The following is a 23,834-nucleotide window of genomic DNA, read 5'->3' as shown; positions in this document are numbered from 1 at the left end:
GATCAGTAATTAGAATCTCAAATAAGATTTGATCACTTATTTACTAAAATAAGTCAAAACAGTGTGTTCATATTGCAGGCACAGAAGCGTGACTAACTGAACCACAATCAGGTGTTAATTATTAGTTATTAATCACAGCCGACAATAATTAACCTGAAAGTCTTAAAGTCTGAGCTTTTTCACTGCTTTATTTTCTAGGCTTTTCAGATTTTTTTTTTTTTTTTTAAACTGCAACAGCCACAAAATCTATCATACAGACTAAGCAGTATAATAATATTTAATTATTATACTAATCATATTAGTATTATTATTAGTATTATTGTTATTATTATATTAATATTAATACACTAATAATATTTAGTTACTCCAGGAATTCTATGACACTTAGATATTTTATTATTGTATGAGCAATCAACTGATTATTATTATTATTATTATTATTATTATTATTATTATTATTATTATTATTATTATTATTTAGTTAGTTATTTTAGCAGCCATTTGGTGACTTGATGAATATTTGATAATTTTGTGTAAGATGAATTTGCCAATGAATATAGCATCTTCCTTTTTGGGAAAACCAAAACTTGTCTTTCCCGATAATGTATTAGTCAGGTCCATAAGTATTTGGACAGTGACAATTGCCTGAAGTTTGCCTCTGCACACCACCACAATGGATTTGAAATGAAGCAATCAAGATATGTTTTGAAAGTGTAGACTTTCAGCTTTAATTCAATGAGCTTAATGAAAATATTACATTAACCGTTTAGGAATTACAGCCATTTGACCATTTTTACAGGCTCGAAAGTAATTGCACAATTGCCAGGTGTGGCCTGTTTCATCAAATTGACAAATTAAGGTGATAAAAGGTCTGGAGTTAATTCCAAGCATTGAATTTGCATTTGGTAGCTGTTCGTGGGATCTCGCAATATGCAGGCCAAAGAGGTGCGGATACAGGTGAAGGAGGCCATCATTAGGCTGGAGAAACAAAACAGACCTATCAGAGAGATGACAGAAACTTTAGGAGTGACATGTCTATATACATGATGTTACAAAATGTTACATTCAAGGCGTATATGACTACATTTTAAAATATTGTCTATAATTCAGAGAGAGAGAGAGAGAGAGAGAGAGAGAGAGATGTATCTAGTGACATTTGAATAAAATGTGTTTAAATTGGAAGATATAATGAGAACTGCTTAGTTTATATTTTCTGCTTTCGTCTAAAGTTGCAACAGAAAATGGTTTGTTTTGTAATCAGATACCTGATTTTCATAAGTATTGTAAATAAATATAAGTAGGCTAGGGCAGATGATAAAGCTGTTTCTGTATTAAATAACTGAATTTTGAACCTTCATTACTTCTTTTGTTATAGATATAAATTCTCCTGAAATTGTGTTTAATGTGCATTTGGTGTATTCAGTCATATTTGTCTATTGCCTTGAAGGATGTTGACCGTGTTGGCAGTAGATAAGAAACGAATCACGTGAATCCGTTTCACACTCTCAATGACTAATGTTCCCACATAAATGAATCAGATATGGCTTTTACTTGCATTTTATTTTTTCAATATTTATAGTTTCAAAATGTTTTTAATCTGGATTTTATATGAAACAGCCTACACATAACAAGCATAGAATACACAAATGTATATAAATAATAATACTCTATTGCAAACATTTATTTATGTACACTTGTTACTTTATATTTTATTCATTTTCAATTGTCTTCATTTTGTCTACATACAGAATTAGCTAATCTGTATTTATGTCTGTGAAAAGATCATCTGCAGGTTAATGTGATGACCACTAGAGGGCGATCTAACAGTTTTTCATTTTAGCTCACGAACACTAACACTAGAAGACTGCACTGGTGTTGTCTGTGTATGTATGGATGTGTCTCGATCAGCTCCCAAGGTGGTGAATCAGGTATATTGTGTACATGAGTTCAGGGACTGGTAAGGACCTTGGCTCACTACACACTGGGACACTGAACTCAGTTCCGATGACATGACTACGTACTCAAGTTGTAGCCAAAAATGTCACCAAAAAAGAAAAAAAAAAATGTTTTATGTCATATAAATTTTGCTAACAGGACAGGATCATACACTAGCTAGTGGGTTTAAAAAAAAAAAAATAATAAGCATTTAAAACTATTTAGACTCAAATCAACTGTGTATATAGAACGTCAAATAAGTTAAAAATCGTTAACGTAAGTAATCACGTGAGAGCCACAACAACAATAACAAGCCACTTAACGTTTGTAGACAAAGTTGTCTGAAAGTTCGTCCCCATTTTCTTTTCTTTTTTTTTTTTAGCCGAGAGGCTTCAGAAAATGTTATCAGTAAGAGAACATAGTGAGCATCGATGCTCCCTGGTTTTTGCGGTGCATTGTGGGATTTTTTTATGGAGCAAATGTTTCAGTGCACTGGAAGGATTTTGTGATTGAGACAGCCCTTAAAATGTCCGACTCCCTGATCAGTGACCTGATTACTGAACTAGGGAGCTGATTGATACACACTCAGTGTTAATTTTTCTTCTCCTCCTTCTTCTCCTTCTTCTTCTTCAGATGTGTCTTAAAGCACTGACCACAGGAGGGCGATGTTTCACACTCCAGCTTTTCACTGGCATACAGTTACATTCAAAAGTCTGATTCTTTTTTTGGGGAGGGGGGGGGGGGTAATAATTTAATCATAACGTTAAAGGCAAGGCCCCTCCAAATGGCATTAACATTTGACCGAGGCCCCCCTTTTGCAAGGTGTCTTTAAAACACATTAAAAATACAGACTTCTGAATATATCCCCCTTTTTTTATTATTAATAATTACCTCTTTCATCTTTACATTACATTACATTAGGAATTTATTGTGTTTGTGTGTGTGTGTGTGTATGTGTATGGTTGTCAGAGAATCATGTATTTATTTATTTATTTTCACACCAAATTGTTGAGGCCCCCGGGCGCCCCCTGGCGGCCCCCACTTTGAAAACCACCATGGATGATTAACCACTAGATGGCGTGATTTATTTACAGTATTTACATCTATCTATCTGGCATTTTTACTCCAATCAGTTCCCCCCAGAAAACCTCTGGATATATATATATATATATATGGATAAATATATATATATATATATATATATATATATATATATATATATATATATATATATATATATATATATAACCATTAGTTCTAATTAGCATTAGATGACCATTAGTTTTCACTTATTTAAAATATTCTTTAGGGGTGTGTTAAAGAAAACACTGTTATGTAAAAAAAGTATTTATTAAACTGATTTGTTAAAGTCAGCTGTTTTAACAAACAGTGAAAAAATTTCCAGTGTCTTTATAATAAGACATTCCTCTTTTTTTCGTCTATGTTTAAACGCTAGATGACGTGATTCAGCATGATTCATCAGAACTACTCCGGCCACACCCTCACCCAACAGACAACACTGGCTCCCATACAATACATTGTGTTTTTGACTTAGACTCACTGAGACAGAGCAAGATTTCTTTAATAGCTTTTAATAAATACACAAGCATTCGTGTGAACATGCGAACAGCTGCTCAATGTTACAGAGAGTGGCGCGTTTCTAAAATGGCCATCATGAGAGGTTCTGCTTCCTCCTCTGACCACAGAAACAGTGTTTACTACGGCCTTTAGGTGAGGTTTAGTACAGTGTACAAGTATGCAACAAAGCTGACAATGGTTAGAACTTTTAATTCTGTAATTATCTCTACTGTAGTGATGAAACCTATCAAATCAGTGTTTAATTGAAGAAACTTGGGTAAATAATGATAAAATATGATGTGGACTTCATTATTTCACTCACATTGATTAGGATGTTGTTTTAGACATGCACCAAAACACTGCAATCACATAATAACCATGAGATCCGACAACAAAATTGCGTTAATGGTAATTTATTGTTTGTTTCAGTGCATAGGGATTTTCCTATAGTTTTGTTTTTTTTCCCTACATGGTCCTCAGTGTGAGTTGCATACAGATCATGAGTTTGCAAGTGATGTATTTGTAAAGAACCACATGACGTCCAGTAAAAGACTGCATTCAAGGTGGAGACGTTTTTTGTTGTTGTTGTTTTTGGGTATTTTTCACAAAAATGGACAGTCAGCATGTCACATTTCAAGTATCAGCACAATGTTGCAACGAATGCAAAAAGTCTGGTACATCCACTACCAGAAAATATCCAAGTCTGATGTTTCAATCCATGCAAAATGCCAGTAAGATTCCCTTCAATCACAAGTAGCTTGCATAAATATGTGTGTTTTAACTCTAGTGCATGTTTTTGTTTTTTTGTTTTTCAGCTAGCTTTAGACACACAACACAGATACACTCGCATACCGGGCAGTTCACACCTTACTGATGGCATTTGGTAATATAATGCCCTCTTAGCTGTTACAGTATCGCTAAAATGTCTACGTCTGTGGCCTTTCAAAGCCATTTGCTTGGCTAATACTCAAGTCTTGCGTTATTTCCAACACAATTTATTATAAAATGAGTCTATTTGGTAAGTACTGTATGTACAGAAGTAAGTATACAGAGCTATCACGTGTACGCGCAGGCATTCGTTTCGGTCTGACTAAATAAAATCAAAATGGCTATAGGAATGGTAAATACATAGCACCATTTTTTTTTCGAATAAAAACAATTTAAAAAAAAAAAGAAATTAATATCCTTTTAAAAGCAAAAAATGGTCAACTTTTGTATCTAGCTTTGCATAAGTTTTCAGTAAGTGTTATCACATGTCTACATCTAAAGCGGTTTCAGTTCTCTATAGCATATCGCTATTTTTAATACATGCTCTTTGGTTAAAATACTTCAAAGGATTTTTATTTTATTTTTTTTATAACCGTTTCTGGCAGTGTAAGAAAAATAAAAACACACAATATGGCTAATAATGCACGTGCCTCTGACAAAACACACATTGTAGGCACTTAATTAGCGAAAAACAAAAACAAAACAAAAAAAGCTCTTTGTCAACACACACAACAATACTATGTACATATATGTAAAAAGTGTTATAAATAGGTTTTAAACCAAAGATACTATATACATCTTCAAACAATGACCGCATTGGTTGTTCTATGTCTTTTCATGGTGGTGATTCTTGTACGATATCGTAACGTTATATTATATAATAAGATATGGACTGTTTAAACTTGTCTGCAGATGCGGTAGGCGATTTAGAGGATCTTAGATGTCTGGAGGTCGAGCCTCAAGGGGGTGACCCTGTTCATTCCCGTTTCCTCAAGATGACGTAGATTAAGCCGCTGATGAGCGCCAGAGGAAAAGCCACCCAGGCCAGGATGTAGGCATAACCGTATGATTCATTCGCGGGAACCCACGTGTGCTTCATCACAGTGTAGATGATCGCGCCGCACATGACGAACAAACCTGATGGAGGGGAAGAACACAGAATATTCAGCTTCATTACTTGAAACAGCAAGTTTCACTACTGGTTTACTGGTGGGCACATGGTTAGTCACATGCATGGGCATATGACTTAACGGAACGACCTCGCAAGAGAAGATGATTAATGCCATCCATTGGTATCACCATGCAACCTTTCACAGAATATAGATTGGTTCATTAACGTGCTTTATTATGAATATTTTGTTTGTTTCGATAGGTTGGTTACATGGGTATGTGTTTAGGATGGTATTTAAGGTGGTAAGATGACAGGTTAGAAAAGGTAAAGGGGGTAGGTTACGTACACCTTTGCAAAGAATGTTCCATCTAGAACCATAAAATGTTGCACACGTCCTTGCTTTGAGAGAACCCTAAAATAGAAGGCTTCTGTTTCACAAACGATTTCATGTAGAACCCCTCTGAGAAGACAGAACCTTTTACCTATACAAACCACACTTGAGTGTATGGAGGATCATAGGTTCAGTACATAGGGAAATGGGTTTGTAGGATTGGAAGGATAGTTGGTAGATATGTAGGTCAATCTAGAATGCGAAATAGTCCTTTAATTTGTCCTTCTTGGGTATTTTCTTGTATCTTCCTGGGTTCTTGGGATCTTCTTGGGTTTTTACATAGACTCCACAAAAGTTACATAGAATTCACAAAAGGTTCAAAGTAACACCCTTAGTTGATGGGATGGTATGTTAAAATGGTTATATGTAGAACGCTAAATGTTCTTTGGGAAACCTTAAAAGTTCCATGTACAAATCCTACAGAAGAGAAGGTTTCAGGAAGGCAGAATCTTCACCCATCTAAAGGCCTGTGACTGCATGTTGGATGGCAGGTTCTGTATATAGGTAGGTTGGCTGGGTAGGTTCTGCTGGTAATTTAAAAGGTAGCTGGTTGGTAGGATGGTAGGTTAGTTATACTCTTAAAATGTTACAAGGTAGAACATTAAAGCGTTCTTAATTTTGTCCCTCTGGGACAAAGGTTTTACATAGAATCTTGCAACAGAGGCTTTCTCCTTGCTCAACCCATTCTAAGTAGAACCTTTTCTGCATTCGATGCAGGATTTGCATAGAAGTTTTACATGGATTTCCAGGATGTAAACTTTCAAAGTGAAGAAAAACCTGTACGCTGGTCTTAGTGCGTGATATTGATTAATGCTGACATTTCCTGAAACGTACTCAACTGAACCAGACAAGGCAGTGTCCATTACATTTCTGAGTGGACAGAGCAAACACTGTCTTCATCTTCTTTTCAGCACACTCACATCCGCAGCATGATGAAGCACTTTCTGAGATCAGTCTCAGTCTGGCAGGGCACAAAGCCACCCCCATCGTGCCAGCCATGACATTTCAGTTTGTGTCTGGGCCTCTGTTTCTGGTGCCAATCCAGTGGGCACCTGGAGACACCAAGCTCCAAACAGCCCCCACCACCTGACATTCAGCTAACTGCTAATGTGACCGAACACCCTGCATTCTAACCCCTAAAAGCTCACATGAACATAATGTTTTATTTTCTCAGAAACAGTATTATGTAAGAATTTAGCAGTGTCACCTTAAATACATTCAGGATCCTCCAACACAGGTTCACCAACAAGATAAAGATGTTTAGAGTCAGTATTGACCTTGCTTAATTATATCTCTATATACAAACTTATTATATGTGAACAAATTGACTCAGGATGTTGGCCTGTTATTGAACTGGAAGGCATTTAAGTACATTCTGCACAATCTAATGTATAACAAAATTTGACAGGACTAATTAGATTAATTAGCAAGCCTCAACAGATGCCAAGGATATGCTTAGAAAAAATTGACTTTGAGGGGTGTGTGTGTGTGTGTGGATGAAGTAGGAATGGGAGAAGTAATTGATTTTTAGATGCATTGTCATCCTCTTCTGATTCGACATAGATTTACAAAACATCATAATCAGACTTTTGTACAAGCGTATACATAGATTTTTGGTGGAAAATGAAAACTAAGGGAAATATAATGAGCTAGTTATTTTAAGAGATCAATGAAATGTACTAGTATTTCATTGTAAAGGCTGGAACAAATCATACACATCATACAAATAAACTTTTTGTTTTAGAACTTCATAGGTCACATCAATATTGGTCACCTCTAGTAGTAAGGGATGTGTTACTTGGATAAATAAGTTTGGAAGGACATGTTCTGGGGGGGGGATCCATATATATTAGAAAAATGTCCTGAAGAAACCCCGATATTTAAGAATTTGTAAGTTTCAGGCCAACAGGAACAAGGACAGGATTTCCAGCATTGATTCCTGCTGTCATGACCATTATGTATGGATCTGATGTGAGTTCACTGTGGAACTGAATATGGCATGAGGGAATATTTTCTCCTAGCATACTCAGATTAGCTACGAAACTTCAATCTCAACCTCGTTCTGTTCTCCCCAGCAGGAACACACTGTTTTTAAACGCTGTGCTCGTGAACAGACTAGAGGCAGAGACACTTAATAAAAACGTTGGAAAAATTTAAACACAGTTTAAAATCAGCAAGCGCCTTTTTCACCAAGCAATTCAGATAGAACGATACTCACAGGCAAAGATTTGGAAGGCTCCAGTGAGGAAGAAGCGTCCACCCTTCTTCAGCGTGAAGAGCTGGCAGAAAAACAGTAAGAGTGACAGGAAACTGAAGATGATGGACAGGATCATGAGAGCCTGAACTGCCTGAATCCATACTGAAAGAAAAATACATTTAAAAAAAAAAAAAATACAGAAATTTGGATCATTAGGACATTCTTTTATTGCAGAATATATCTCAAAGACCTCACAGAAAGTTCAGTTTGACATGTTTAATAAATAAAGACACTAGGATTACATTACATGACATGACAGAACAGTAAACGGCAGTTGGATCAAAACTATACGAGTTATGAATGTTCATTCTGAACATGAACCAGACCTCTCATCTATTTAAAAAGACAGGCTACTAGACACTAAATATCTTAAATAAATCAAACCAGTTCAACAGAAATGAGACCAAATAAACATGTTGAATCCATCACAGACAAAACATACGAGACAAATGTTTTCTAAAAGAGCTCGAAGTCTGTCATCCTGCCAAAAACTTCTTTACTGGAGCACTTCACAAATGGGAGTATCCTGTTCCTACAAGTTCCAGACACTTAAAATGATTCCGGCTCTCTAAATATCGATCGTCTGCTCATCCTTGATCCAGAGAAATATAAACGAGGCCCAGTAACCCACCTTAGTACTTTATCTTGATGGATGGATGGGATGTGAAGCTTTTAAAGCTAGCATTTAAATCTTGCATTAGATGCACAATACAATTCTCATATGGGAATTTATCTGGGTGTGTAGACTTAGTGTTCTGCTTAGTGTTTCCTCAATTCCAGGAAATGTATATATTTTTTTAAAATTATTCAGCTCATAGGCTGCATGTTCGCAACAGAGCGGCTGAACAATAATAATCTCAGTTCAAGTGAAACGTCAGCGGTCTACCGTGTGGCACTGATATGGTCAAATGTGGCTGCTGTAGCACTGCGACACAACATGAAGCCTCAAATAATGACAGCCAGGCTACGCCCAACATGCAAGCTAGACTGGTTTTAATAGAATTTTCATTTAATAAATGAAACCTGGTCTGATACAGTGTGTATACATGGAATCAACCGGAAATATATCAGCACACTCACGAGGTTGCAGTTAATGTAGCTAGCTTTAGGCGTCGATTTCTAAAATTTCATAAACACAAGTCAATTTTCAAATGGCTTCGCTGCGCTAAACTATTTTTTAAGTAGGAAGACTGACATACGCTACCAGTGGGTTGAGTGCAAAATCTAAAAGTGCTTTAAATATAAAGAATTAGATAGTATTTGCATTGCATTATTGTATGAAGTATTTCATAGTAATGAAACAATTTGAAATAACGAATCATGCTAATATTAGCCAGTTATTGATTTAGCTTTGCATAGTAGTAGTAGTAGTAAGTTTTGCTGTACAGCTAGTAGTTATATAAGTATTAATAGTGCTTTGGCTGAAATTGTGAAGCTTTAAAAGTTTTCTACTATTTGGGATATATTTCTTTAAATGGCTGTTGTTCTAGGGAGGAAAAAAAAAAAATTTAAACCTGCATTTGGGAGCCAGGCACCCGAGACGATCTAGTACAGTGATGTCTCGATCTGTTTCTTACTTTGACACACAATTTTCTGTGCAATTCAAAACCTGAAGATGATACAGTATTTTCAATTTAAAAATAATAATAATAATAATAATAATAATAATAATAATAATAATAATAATTACCACATCATTAGACAACAAGACAAAGTTACTCTCTGCCTACATTTCAACTCTCCTCAAGAACTTCAGACTCTACACATATATCATTTAGGAATGTCTCAAAGTCTAAATATTCCACACTGTTTTCCTGATCAATGTATTTGCATATTAGGACATAATTATGGCTCCAGGGGCATAACCTGGCTGGGGCCATTTTTCCATCAGATTTTTTTCTTTAGACCTTTTCTATAATTCTCCACTTAGAGCGGTTTGTCACTACATAACTGAACGCCAGTAAAAGAAGACAGCAATGTTGTAGTTTTGTATCTTCAGTGAACAAAGGCAGGACCAATCAGATAGGGTTTACCGGAAAATATGTGAAAATACTCATGTCGTATTGGCAGACAGGTCTCAATGCTAGCTCACACAATCAGTTAATGTGAGTGGAAAAATGTACATACATTGATTTTTTTTATTATTTTTTTTTCCCCCCCTTAACCAGTAAAGGGGATGAAACTAAAACCCTAACATCCTCACATGTTGAACAGGAAAATAAGGTGTGTAAATATCTGAGTTCCAAGTTATGTGGACATGATATGAGCAGAGCATAAGGACAGCTTAACTATTTATCACTTTCATGACACTGTAGCAGCTAAACCCATACTCTAAGTGATCGCTTAGTTGTGCCTCCCCTTGGCTAGCGACACCAAACTAGCCTAGTCTCATGTTAGATAGCCAAAAAGTTTTCCATTTAAATCGGTCTAGTAATCCTGTAAACAATGAAAGCACCTGAGGCAAGTTTTGTGATAAATCCAACCTTTTGTCCAATTTTCTAATTTTTTAAGCAATTAGTCCTCACATGCAAGAAAAAAAAAAAAACTAACAAAAAACACATAGAAACGGTCTGTTTAGAAATACGTTTTATAGGTTTTTAAGGTTTTTTTGCTGGAGAAGAATCTGGGCTCAGCCCCAGAGGATTAACAGTCCAGCTAACGCCCTTGACTGGCTCTAATATTTTATGATCTAATAAAACTTTCCTGTTTTGTCATCAATACCAAGATTGTCCAAAGAGACTTTCTTAATTTGGCAAAAAAAAAAAAAAAAAAAAAAAAGTGTATGTTTTAAACCTTGATTTTGATTAAGTTCTGAAAGCAATTGTTCTGAAAACGTTGAATCTCCATGATCTTTAACAGATGGACTTGGTTCAAATAGTAATGTCACTTGTACCATTCCTGCTGTAATTCCAATACCAGTTTTAACCAGGGGAGAATAACTTCCCATTTTAAGTCTCAGTTCCCTTATTGGTTTCTTCCTGGTGTTTTTGTGGAACCTCTTCCTTGCCATGGTCACCCTCCGCACGCTTAATAAGCGTCTAGACCAGAACTATTATTAAACGTGCTAGAAGATTAATTGAAATGGAAGGTTATGATTAAATCACAGTGAACATAAAATATGCCATTATTAAGACTAGATCTGCATCTTTCTCTGGAAGGACAAGAGTTTTACGATTTGTTCTCTCTATTCGAGTACTCTAACTTGGCTGTAGTATGCAGAGACTTTTTAGCATGTCTATTTCTTGTCTAAGGGTCAGGCATGTAGTTTCAGGTTTCCGCATCTCTTTCACTCTTGTTCAGTGGGGTACGAGTTCTCCTTTTGGCAACCGACATGCCAGGACACTAAACACTCTACTGATGCAAGATAGGGCATATTCTGCATAGCCTAAAGACTTATGTGCAGAATGAGATCCAGAGATTAAGAATTTTGCTTTCAGTTTGGAGAAAACTCTTGGATTTGTGTACACGTTTCAAAATGTAATGAGCCTGTCATTATATTCAAAGCCTTTTGTTCCAACAGGTGTTGAACAAATCCAGCTGATCACACTATTTCCTATAGTTTATATACACATGTGTCTATACAAAGAAAAGAGCATAATCATGTTGCAGTGTGAGTTTGGAACAATACCAGCAGACTCCAGATTATCTTTTAAAGGGTTTAGATCAGAGTAAATGCATTACAGCACCATCACCTAAAAATAACAGCTATTTTTTTTTTCAAAAGCACAATAACCTTGTTAGTACTGACTGATCCCTGCATCAGTCTCTAGCCATTATATACACAACAAAATACCGGTGCATTAATTTAAATGCATGGAGCCTTAAAGGGGCAGTTTGTCATTTTTAGAGGCCCTGTGTGGTGAATCTCTTGCCTTCCCTGAACTGACCACACCCTGTGTACTGAAGCAGTACATGCCTTGTGATTTGGCTCTTAAGAAAAAATAAGGCCAATGAGAGAACGGGAATGGAGAGCATTTCAGGGCCAGAAAAAAAATGCGAAAAGAAGTATGACTATATCTGGACAAGACTGTCCAGTGCCCACCCCAGGACTCTCATCAGATCAGTCTGTTCATAGTGACCGTCCTTTCAACACACTTAGTACTGTTTGAATCTACTCTTATACAGCAGACTGTGTGTTTGGGTGTGTGTAAATATACTGTAATGATTTACAATATGGCTGTCCAATTTCATCGCCAAGACGATGGGTTCTATTTTGAGTCCGGTTCTTCGGAAGGGTTCTTCCTGTTTTGTTTATTAGGGATCTAAATCTACAAGCAGACTTCTGTAGGGATGCATTGTGACCATGTCTATTTTTAACAACACCACAAATAAAACTACACAAATACATTTAATTGAACTGAATAGCTCGTCACGTGTACAGAACCACTTTTAATGCACCTTTAAGATAGTGATTTATAGGCCATCTAATCTCTCAGGATGTCCGCTCGAATCAAATAATGAGACATTATTCAAATTAGGCCCATCACTTTGTGTTCATTCAGTTTCTCATTTCTAAATAAATAAATAAATAAATAAATAAATAAATAAATTAAAAAAGTTACACATGGACTTCATTCAACTCTGCTCTTGCTCTGAAGTATACAGCTTGAGCTGCATTTCCTTCCCGGTATCCAGTACTGTGCCCATGAACTCCTGATGCTTGTTCTTTCCTGCCATTTACACTTACAGTACATAATTACAATGGCTTACGTACACATACACAAACACACAAACCATGCAAATACTGCTCTTCAGGTTTGAAACAAAATGCACCCAAGTAAGTTCTATTAAAAGGTCATGTAATTAAGACAGATGCAGATGTTCTTCTGCAGAGCCATCGTAGATCCTGCAGTACTCATGTTCCTGCAGTACTCCCTAACAAATGGTGATGATGCCTTGATTACTAACCACACATGGAAAAAAGAAAAAAAGAAAAAGGCCTAAATAAAGCGCTCAGGCTTTTAATGACCTCGCCCAGCAGTCACGTGATTGACTTATGAGCACTCAACGAACAAACACAGCCACACATGCCGGTTCTGCTTCATTACAAAAACACACACAGACCGTGCCTTCTAAAATGATTACATCATCCAAAACGGAACCCGAAATTCAACCTTTTAGCTGTTAAAGGAGCCAAAGCACGTGTATGGGAACTTGTCCATCTGATTCTAAACATCTCTCATAACACGCTAAACAGAACCAGAAAGGATAAATCCATCGTGTCCCATGTCCAATTCTTTGATTTAAAGAATAATAAATCAAGGCACATTTACTGCGTATGGCCTTGAATATTCAATTCAAGATTTTTAGTTATTGGTCATAGGAGTCGGGTGTGTCGTGTGCATGATTTGTAGAAAAATAGCATACTGCCGTTATATATTCCCCATACAGCTCAATATGGATCACTACATGCATTAGACAGAGGAGTGGAAATGTCTAGATCAGGATTATTTAAATAGCATTGGTATAAAGATCCAGTTACATAAAAGTCACGAGAAATCTTGATGGAACGGTTATCTTTTAAATGCTTAATCATTCATATTTAGCTCGTTGTCAAGGATCAGGTCATATTTTGACTAGCTCCACTGCCTCTGAAAAGATGACACGGCAAGTGAAATAAAAATAAATAATTAAATAAAAATCAATATAAATCTGTGAACCCTGTCTCTCGAACCCTGTAGCTAGTCTCTGGTCCAATGAGATGCTTTCAGCTATATAACTGCATGTTATTGCACAAGTTGCAACAGAAGATCTGCTTCAGAAGCCGAGCTGGGTGCATGCTAAGAAATCTGTAGTCGCTAATCATGGCGATGCGTCTCTCCTACAACGTTGTTTCAGTTCATTCGGACAAAATTTTTCGCTGGGTCCACATCTGGATTAGCTCTAGTCCACCTGCTCTAGATTAGCTTTAGTCTGCTTGCTCAAAGTTTCAATGAATTTTGATATTGATACATAAGTTTTTGATTTCTACAATGCCTACAGTATGATTTTCTTTTCTTTCTGGCTTTACGTCTTAATATTTTTCATTTTTCCACCATGAAAAAAAGCTTCATGTACCTCTTAATGAGGTTATTAACAGAATAATCAGAAATGGAAGCATGTACGGTAAAATGCCAACCAACAGGTTGTGCGTCATTATTGTATTTTTATTATTTATTAGTATTTATCATCAAGATAGCAAACTTAACCGTTATGAACGGGTATACATTCACACAGCAATTTAATAACGGCTTCTTCATTACGTATAGCATTCAGTACTGTTTATCTTTCATCACAAACGCTTGGTAATGCTGACATTTTTAAATGTAAAAAATAAATAAATAAATAAAATGGGTGAAATTCTAAAATGTCATTTTTCACTGCAGTGGAGTGGAAGAGTAAATTGTAATGCATCTGATACTTGAATATTTATTCACATCCCTGTCCGCGATGCATCAAAAACGAAACGGCGAACCCAGTGCGTCATGTCTACAGACGCAGCCAATGCTGCAATTTTCAAAACAATTTTTCAAAACTTGTGAGATCAAGATCATAAAAAAAAACGATTAAATCATTGATATATTGCATGTCCCTAGTGCATGTGAACTACAGACGACATCTCTCTGATCTTTTTATTACGAACCACCAATACTATCTAAATATGATCCTTGGGTGTGACCCAACCCAGCAGCACGCTATGTAAAACACAGAGTGGTCAGAGGATCTCCCAGCACCTTACACTCACACATTCACAACCAGATAGCTGTCTAAATTTAAGCTGTTCTACATACACGACCTGTGCCCCACCCTGTGCCATTACTCTAGTCTGCCATCTCCACTCCCAAACAAGGGTTTTGAGCTCAGCCTTGGCCACGGAGACTATTTATACTGCCGAGATGAGCTGCTAGAGCCGGGGGATCTCGCATCCCACTCAAGTTGCGAAGCTGCATTCTCACCCCTAGATGGCAGTAGAAGAGGCAGCGGAGCTCACGGTCACACCTATGTGAGTGTGGTAAAGGATTTTTCAGAAGGTCTTTACGACTACAGTTATGCAGAGGTCAGAGATCACGGTCTGTGAATAATAAGTGATCCTTTTTAACCTGGTGTAAAGCAGACAACCAAATCAGTGCAGAAGAGGGGCATGGACAGATGACACCCTTGAAATAAGCCTCGTCACGCCCAGTTAGCAGCCAAAGTCTGACCTCAAATCACATCTCAACTGATGCGCAATCCTGTTGTAGGTATTTCAACTAAAGCTCTTAAGAACTAGACAGCAATGTAACCATTCATTTTGTACCAAGATACAAACAAAGATATTCCACAAAAATGCAACCTTGAGCGATATACAATTTCGCAGTGCCACTCGTTAGCCCTCGCTTTGCCACTCCATGTCTAAAATCCTGGTGCGTATTGATTTCCAAGCATCACCCTGTACAGTATTTTAATGCTGAAGATGAGAGAGAGAGCAAGCGAACATTCCCTACCTCCGTGTTCCCCTAGCTGGCAGCCGGACCCTGTGACGAGTGTGCTGCAGTTTTGCCAAAGGTCTGAGCTACTGGTAGGACTTACAGTCCAGGCCTGTGGAAATAAATATACACACTCTCAATAATGAGCTTCTATTAAAAAGGAGAACAACATGATGATGATGATGATTATGATGATGACGACGACAAGAGCATATACTCACATTGACTATAGTGGAGACGAAGAGCAGGACCAGAACTGCAATGTGCAGGAATACGATGCCACAAAGAAGGATCAGCATGTTTCCACTTATGGATTTCTGCACACACAGACCCACACTTTTACTTCACTTTTTAAAAAATGTTGGCTTCCTCTACATTTTACTTTGACGTTGGCTCTGGTATAATGCAGTGCCTGTGGAAGCTATGAGCCTGGAAATAGTGCACCTTTTATATTCATACAGTCATCAGAGGGACTTTAAGCTCAAGAAAATAAACCAATTAAAATGATTGATTGATGGATAAATAAATAAATAAATAAATAAATAAATAAATAAATAAATAAATAAATACACAGCGACATTCTGGGTGTTGAATTAATTCAGTCATCATTTATTCCTAATGAGAGTGAGCACTCTCTTTACTCAACAGTTGGGACTATTTAGTGATACTATTACTTTTCTACTGGTCTCCATTCTCTGATTATTATAAGGATATAACATTAATAATAAACAAAAACCTGTACATTTGGTTGTGCGTAATGAAGCAAGAGGCGATGTTTACTAAATATTTAAAATGGCATCAGCTGTGTCTGTATGAATTATTTATGTTTTGACAATATATTACATGGAATAAACACAACGCACACTGAGAATGTTAGGAAACACATCATAACATCCCAAGGCAGACAAAACAAACACAGCATGCGAAGGTGCGTAAAGGTGCGCAAAAATGGTGCGTCTCGGGATTTATTTATTCCTTCCGGAAGCCGAAAAAGCAACCACCCCTAGGCAGTAATAACATCAACCAGAACAATAAAGAGTCCAACTTACAAGGATCTGCGTGAAAGTATTTCCAGGAGAGATTATGCCGCGATGAAAAGTTGTTAAGACGCAGAGAGACGAGGACACAATGTTACTCCGCAAGTCCGACAGCAGGGTCGAGGGACTGGAACGGATTGAAACGCAGAGCTGCAGTTTTAAACTCTTTCAGTCTACACCAGGCCAACGCCCTCCTAGGCATATGACGTCACAGCAAGGGTGCGTCCCAAATCAAACTCTAGCTTAACTCCCAGTAGCAGGGTTTCCCAAATTCCTGTCTTAGAGGGACTGCAGGGTTTGGTGAATAGCTTGCTTCTTAAAGACACCTCGGTCTACTATAATAGGTTTGTTATTGAAGGGAAATCAGTAAACAGTGTTTTTTTTTTTTAATTATTATTATTATTTCAGAAAGGGGAAGCTCATGGATCCGTGTATTTACTAAGCAGTGAATATACGCATGCATGATTATTTCAGCTGCCAGCTGAAAGCAAACTGGTTCTGTATAGAACCTACATCACAGACAAATTTCATTCATTCATTCATTCATTCATTCATTCATCTTCAGTAAGCAATTATTCTGATTGGGGTCATGGTGGATCCAGAATCTAATCCGTGAACACTGGATGTAAGGTGAGACTACATCATGAATAGAGGACCCCAGTCTATCACATGTTAAAATTAAATTAGACAAGAAAATATCAACAGTACTTCATTTGCATTGCAACTCCGGGGTTGGGGGTTCAAATCCCACCTCTGCCCTGTGTGTGCGGAATTTGCATGTTCTCCCTGTGCTTCAGGGGTTTCCTCCGGGTACTCCGGTTTCCTCCCCCGGTCCAAAGACATGTGTTGTAAGCCGTTCGCCGTTTCCAAATTGTCAGTAGTGTGTGAATGTGTGCGATTGTGCCACGTGATGGGTTGGCACCCCGTCCAGAGTGTCCTCCACCTTGTGCCCTGAGTTCCCTGGAATAGGCTCCAGGCTCCCTGTGACCCTGTGAAGGATAAGCAGTACAGAAAATGAATGGATGGATGGACTTAGCAGCTGGTAACTACCAGTTTGAGCAGCTCTGGCTGTGTTTTGGTAGCTGGTCAAACCAAGGTAGATGATTTTAGCAAGGCAATATCAAGATATATATGAATATTCCGATATTCCTGATATTCACCAACATGTGATTGTTCCGTAACCATTAAAAGCATTTTTTTTTGCGAGCAAAAGTCTGAACCCTCGTGTTGTTTACCTATGAGGAACAGTGCTATACAAGACCAGAACTCATGATCAAAATGGAAAAGAAAGGAGGTCTGACGCTAACCACCTAACATCATTATAACACTTCTACATGACTAGCTAAGATCACGGTAACAATTTAGTTAAATATCTTTATCAGTTTTAGCACCATGTTATAATTCTAGCTAGCTAACATTAGCATACATTTCTAGCTAGTTAACACAGTAACAGCTTTCATACAGTGGGTAACATATTAGCATAAAAGTATCTAAGTCCTGGATGGCTAACAATTAGGTATAATATTAGCCATCTAACATGCTAGCTATTTTTCTGGTTCTAGCTAGCTAAAATTAGCATAACATTCTAGCTAACTGAATTCAGGGTAACAGCTTACATACAATAGCTAACGTATTAGCATAGAGGTATCTAAGATTAATGGTTTGGAATTGCTAACATTAGTATAATTGCATTGTTGTAGATTACAGACTGACTTTTCATCCTTTTGGAAATTAATTTATTAACTGGCCGTTTAGGTTTTTTTCATGCTTTTGAGCCTAAATGTGTGTTAGATGAGCAACATGATATTAGTGAAATTAGGTAGTGATATTAAATGGCATATTTAGTATAGGAAATGAAATTAACCATTCAGATATTGTTAGAAATGGCTAAAATGCTGTCTTTTTCAGGATGAAAAGCCCAGGAAACAAAATCTCCAAAATCTAACATACATAATATTTTTTTGTGTGTGTGTGTTGTGGGTTTTAAATGGACGTGTTAATAAATCAAGTAATACTTTTAACTCCAAGGCATGAAAGCTGTTTCCTAGTAATAATAGTACTCATGATGATAATGTTGGTAGTAAAGCTACTAGTAAAGACCGACATTCTCCAGAGTTCACGCCCTTCTGAAGCACTAGCATTATGGGATTGAACAGTGCTAAGTGCTATTTTAGCGGACTATTTAGACTAGAAAGGCTGATTTCAGATGCAGCCAGAGCTTCTACAATTATATCTCAGACACACAGAGTGCGTAATAGCTCAGGAAAACCACTGGTCTCTTAGTCACGGGTCCTAGTGTTTACGCATGCTGTCATGGAGCATGGCTGGTTCTCATGGATACCAAGAGCGGAAAAGCAGTTGACCACTGCACTTGAGGAATTTTATCTCCGTGTATGATTTTGGAAAAACTTGTATATGAAGATAAGAGTTGTGGGGAAAACATCAAGCACCAGAGACGCTAAATTATTACAGTGGATATATATAATTGAATGTGTAGAATTAGACAGTAGTTTTTGAATGTCGAAATATTGTACATTGAGAAATAAAGGACATTGTGTCGCTATCACATGATGCCAGTTCATTTAATTGTTTGGTTGTCTGGGGAATGAGACCCAAACATGAGGAAGGGAGGGAGGGAATCCCTCAATAGACGCACTCATGAGTCATAGTGTGTGTGTGTGTGTGTGTGTAAAGATGGACACACCCACTATGTGCCAATTCAAAATACCTCTACTGGGTTAACCTCAGGTCTCTCGTCACTCATTTTCCTAATAGGAAGTCATGAGAGAGAGAGAGTGAGTGAGCGAGCGAGAGAGAGAGAGGAGTGCCATGAGCTTTGATCCTTTCAGGAGTCTGTCAACAGCTCTTCCTTTCAAGCTGAACATTTGAGCAGAACATGCAGGAGATAAAATCAAACATATATGGCTTTTTATGGACAAAGAGCAGCCCTTTATTACTCAACATATTATTTGATGTCTACCATTATCACTTAAAGTTATCTATGCTTGCATATCGACTTGACCTGAAGTCAAGTCACAATCTAGAGTAGATATGCCATTAAAATAATTTACTTGGCAATAACAATCACATACAAGCACCTGGAAAGGAAACAAAGTGGAACACACTGTAAATTACAGGTTAGTCTAATGTAGGATTCAAAAACATTCACAGTTAGCTGTAAAAAGCATGTCTTGTGCAGCTACACAATTATGTAGCTTATTATGTTTAATATGTGTGCAAGTCTGCTACCTGACAAACTATCTGTGTCATTTATTGTAGTGCTGAACTACCTGTGTCATTTATAGTTCAGTGTACAATGTTCAATCTCAAGAAAGGCCATGAGTTATTTATTTTTCTGTATTGTTATCTTGACAGGGCGCACGGTGGCTTAGTGGTTAGCATGTTCACCTCACACCTCCGGGGTTCGAGTCCCGCCGGGGCCATGTGTGTGCGCGGAGTTTGCATGTTCTCCCCGTGATGTTGGGGTTTCCTCCGGGTACTCTGGTTTCCTACCCAGTCCAGAGACATGCATGGTAGGCTTATTGGCGAGTCTAAAGTGTCTGTAATGTATGAATGTGAGTGTGTTTGTGATTGTGCCCTGTGAGGGATTGGCACCCTGTCCAGGGTGTACCCCGCCTTGTGCCCAATGCTCCCTGGGATAGGTTCCCTGTGACCCTGAAAAGGAGTAAGCGGTAGAAGATGGATGGGATGTTATCTTGACATTACAACTTTTAAATTTTTTCTCATGATAAACGTTGTTTTCTCAGAACATATTTTTCTCATTATGGCAAAAATGCATTATTAGGTATACAAGATGTACGTCATCGACGAGCGCATCCATTTTTAATTTAATCAGGGACTAATACAGGAGAAAATAGCTGGTGCAGTAGTGGACTGGTGGTTCAAAACAGAGCTTGGTGGCCTGCATGGAGTTGCACTATATTTTCCCCCAAATGTTCCACGTTGGGATCAATAAATTATATCTCCGTATATCTAGCCTTATCTTTTCTAAGCTAAATGATTTCCAAATTAGTGTCTGTCACTTAAGAAGATAACTCAGAAATCTGCAAATATACCATCCTGGACACTACAGTGATCCTGAACAGGTGGTTAGTTTCACTGCCAGCCAATCTGAGGGACGGGACGTCCCCATGGTTATCAAGTGTAGCTTGAGAGATGTTGCCTAAATGCTTTGCTCGAAATGTTAGAAAATAGGATGTAATTTCTGCAGAATTGCCATAATAACAATTATATTACAGGTGTAATGATGTAATGCTAGTATGCTACTGCTATGCAGTCTCAGAAGAAGAAGAGAACCTTTTTATCACAATATCACAGGGAAAATAAATCATGAATCTTGAATAAACAATTTTTGTCAAGCTTATTAAAAATAAGTTGTGGTCTACAGATAACAGTATAGAAAGAAATTGGATGTATCTACTCTCAAATTAAACCTGAAGTCTGCATAAATTATTTAAATTCAACCCCCAGTATACTGTGGTAGACAGCTAAAATAACTTTTTTGATTGTCCAAATATTGATGGTTCTGACTGTATATACACTCCATCCATCCATCCATTTTCCGTACAGCTTATCCTACACAGGTTTGCGGGGAGCCTGGAGCATATTTCAGGTAGGGAACTCGGGACTCCCCGGATGGGTCACAGACCACATTTGCGCACACACACTCACACACCTATTCACACACTACAGATAATGCGGAAATGCCAATCAACCTACAACCCATGTCTTTGGATTTGAGGAGGAAACCAGAGTACCCAGAGGAAAGGATTCAGAGGTAGGATTCAAACCCCCAGCCCTGGTGTTGTGAGGCAAGTGTGCTAATCATTAAGCCCCCTGTATATACAGTATATTGTGAAAATGCAGCCTGAGGCACGCACACACAGACACACGCAGAGTTATACTCCCTGCACAATGATTTAGTGATTTGCATGCTGACTTCAAATATTCAAACTAACAACTGAGCCACAGTTTTGTTTCCGCATTGTTCTCAGCTGCAGTGTGTATGTATATATAGGTAACACATTAGTAAGGTGTTGGGCCACCACCAGCCACCAGAACAGCTTCAGTGTGCCTTGGTGTTGATTTCACAAGTAACTGGAACTGAATTAGAGCGATGAACACCGCTCTTCTAAAAGATATTCTCTCAGGTAGTGAACACTGTCTAACACTTCACTCCAAAATCTCCCATAAGTCTTCAACTTGGCTTGAGATGTAGTGAGTGTGAAGGACATACCATATGATTTCATCATTTTCATCCTCATTAAACCATTCAGTGAGCCCCGAGGAAGGGGACGGGGTCATTTTGGAAGACCTCTCGCCCTTTATGATGTTTAAGAAATGTTTCATTTTCATCATAGCATAAAGGCGATCAGTCAGAAGTATTCATTTGCAGTGAAGCTTTGTGCTAAATAGAATAAAAAAGAGAGTTGGTTGAGGAAATGAACATTTATAGCTGCTTTAACACGATACCAGGAACAACATTAAATGTAATGTAAATGTAATTCTTTTAATAAATCTAAGAAATAATTATTGAGAAAAAGCTATGGTATAAGAGGAATAAGCCACTTTGGGGTGTGCTGTTATAGGAAAATATTCAACGTTGGAGCAGTAACAGTCATTGATGACTCAAATACTGAGTGAAATTGTGCAGCATGTGCTACATGATGAATCTACAAACCCATCACACTGAGATGATTGAGGGATATTAAACCATGCTCTCTGGAAAGAAAAAAAAACAACAACAACAACAAAAAAAACAGAATTGATTTCAGACCCCAAGCCTATTTGAAGTATCTGTTCGATTGCTCTTTCTTATATGTTACTATAAATCACTTCCTAATTACCATAAGTGGGGTCCACTGAGTATTCTGTACTGCTTTTAAGAATATTCAAGTACTTATATATTCATTTTAGAGAGAGAGAGAGAGAGAGTCAGAATGCTGAAGAAAATAATCAATATCATTAAAATCTAATAGTATGGCCAAAAATCGGTTTATTTACATAGAATGATTCAACCTGTGTAATCATATGGTCCTGAAAATGATATTGTTATAATCTACAGCAGAACAAACCAGCTTCATGACTCATGTTACTGTATCTAAATGCACATGTAAATGTATAAGAGCTCAGTACTGGTGCGTTGTAGGAATGTAATTGGCACAGTCGAGTGCAAAAGTTTTCACACCCGCAATATAGCCACATTCATATGTATTTATTTTCGATGTTGTACTCCACTTGCTCTATAACAGGGGTGTCCAATCTTATCCAGAAAAGGGCTGGTGTGGGTGCAGGTTTTCATTCCAGCCAAGCAGGACACACACCTGATTCCACCTGTTTAATCAGTTGATCTTGGCCTTCAATAGATTCAGGTGTGGCTTCTGCTTGGTTGGAATGAAAACCTGCACCCACACCGGCCCTTTCCGGATAAGATTGCCCACCCCTGCTCTATAAGCTCGTTTGGATTGTAGTAGGAAGAGTTGTTGTTATTGGTTATCTGGACTAATCCTGGGATGAGTGTTTGCTAATCACGCTAAATAGTCATGTGGTGATGTCTTTGCACTTGTGATTATGATTTGTGGGATTTATTATTTTCTTTCATTGACGATGACCTAACTTATGTTCTATTTTAACTAATGGTCTAATTTAGTTTCTTTCTTTTTATATATTATATTAGTTTTTCTAACCAGATAATCTATTACGTGTAATGTAATCACAGGTATTGTGAAATACATAAAATGAGTTGAATTTTCCACACCATTCCACGCCAAAACATCTCATGTGATGTACATTAGCTCAAACTTAATACAGTGATATAATTCTAATGACAGTCCGTCCAGGATTTTGCGATTTTGCGATCGCAGAAATGAACTCAAAATTGAGCAAACTCTGCAATATTCAGGAGGAGCTTTTTCAAAATTACCACAGTTTTTCCACAGATTTGGGCGTGTCATGTGACGTCATCACAACACACGTTCAGCCAAAGCCCTCTTCGATTCACGTGTCTTGAACATGTGTACAGCTAAAAATTCTCATTAACCAACAGATATCACAGCAAAAGCAAACAGTGCGAAACAATTTCATGCAATTGCATTTTCACCAATTTAAGTTTTCTGCAAAAAAGCACAAAAATTTGCATTGTAAATTTTTGAAAAAAAAAAAGGCTTTTTTGATGCAACAATCACAAAAACACTCGTCAAAATCCTGTATGAACTGAAATAAGTATCACACACTATTTATAGTCCATAACACTCCAGATCTTAAGGTCTTTACTGGTTAGCAGACATACTTT

The 23,834-nt window shown here is 37.5% G+C and overlaps 1 protein-coding gene across 1 annotated transcript; it reads right to left on the bottom strand.

Moving 5' to 3' along the window:
• Positions 1-3,499: 3,499 nt before the first annotated feature.
• On the bottom strand, positions 3,500-16,650 carry pmp22b (peripheral myelin protein 22b). Its single transcript, XM_053639791.1, has 5 exons — positions 16,535-16,650; positions 15,707-15,802; positions 15,504-15,597; positions 8,002-8,142; positions 3,500-5,418 (listed from the first exon to the last, which is right to left on the bottom strand). The coding sequence occupies exons 2-5, from the start codon at positions 15,782-15,784 to the stop codon at positions 5,258-5,260; spliced, it is 474 nt and encodes a 157-aa protein (XP_053495766.1). The 5' UTR covers positions 15,785-15,802; positions 16,535-16,650; the 3' UTR covers positions 3,500-5,257.
• Between the last annotated feature and the right edge of the window lie 7,184 nt (positions 16,651-23,834).

The sequence above is a fragment of the Ictalurus furcatus genome, chromosome 13 (assembly GCF_023375685.1).
Source record: "Ictalurus furcatus strain D&B chromosome 13, Billie_1.0, whole genome shotgun sequence".
NCBI classification, from domain to species: Eukaryota; Metazoa; Chordata; class Actinopteri; order Siluriformes; family Ictaluridae; genus Ictalurus; species Ictalurus furcatus.
The sequence above is the reverse complement of the archived record's forward strand: the minus strand, read 5'-3'. Positions and strand labels throughout refer to the sequence as shown.

What these genes read in the sequence shown, in the direction of transcription:
- pmp22b (XM_053639791.1), bottom strand. Translation starts at nt 15,784, where the DNA reads ATGCTGATCCTTCTTTGTGGCATCGTATTCCTGCACATTGCAGTTCTG. An exon ending in TCGTCTCCACTATAGTCAAT is followed by an intron (nt 15,598 to 15,706) that starts GTGAGTATATGC and finishes TTATTTCCACAG; the next exon opens with GCCTGGACTGTAAGTCCTAC. An exon ending in CCAGCTAGGGGAACACGGAG is followed by an intron (nt 8,143 to 15,503) that starts GTAGGGAATGTT and finishes TTTTTCTTTCAG; the next exon opens with TATGGATTCAGGCAGTTCAG.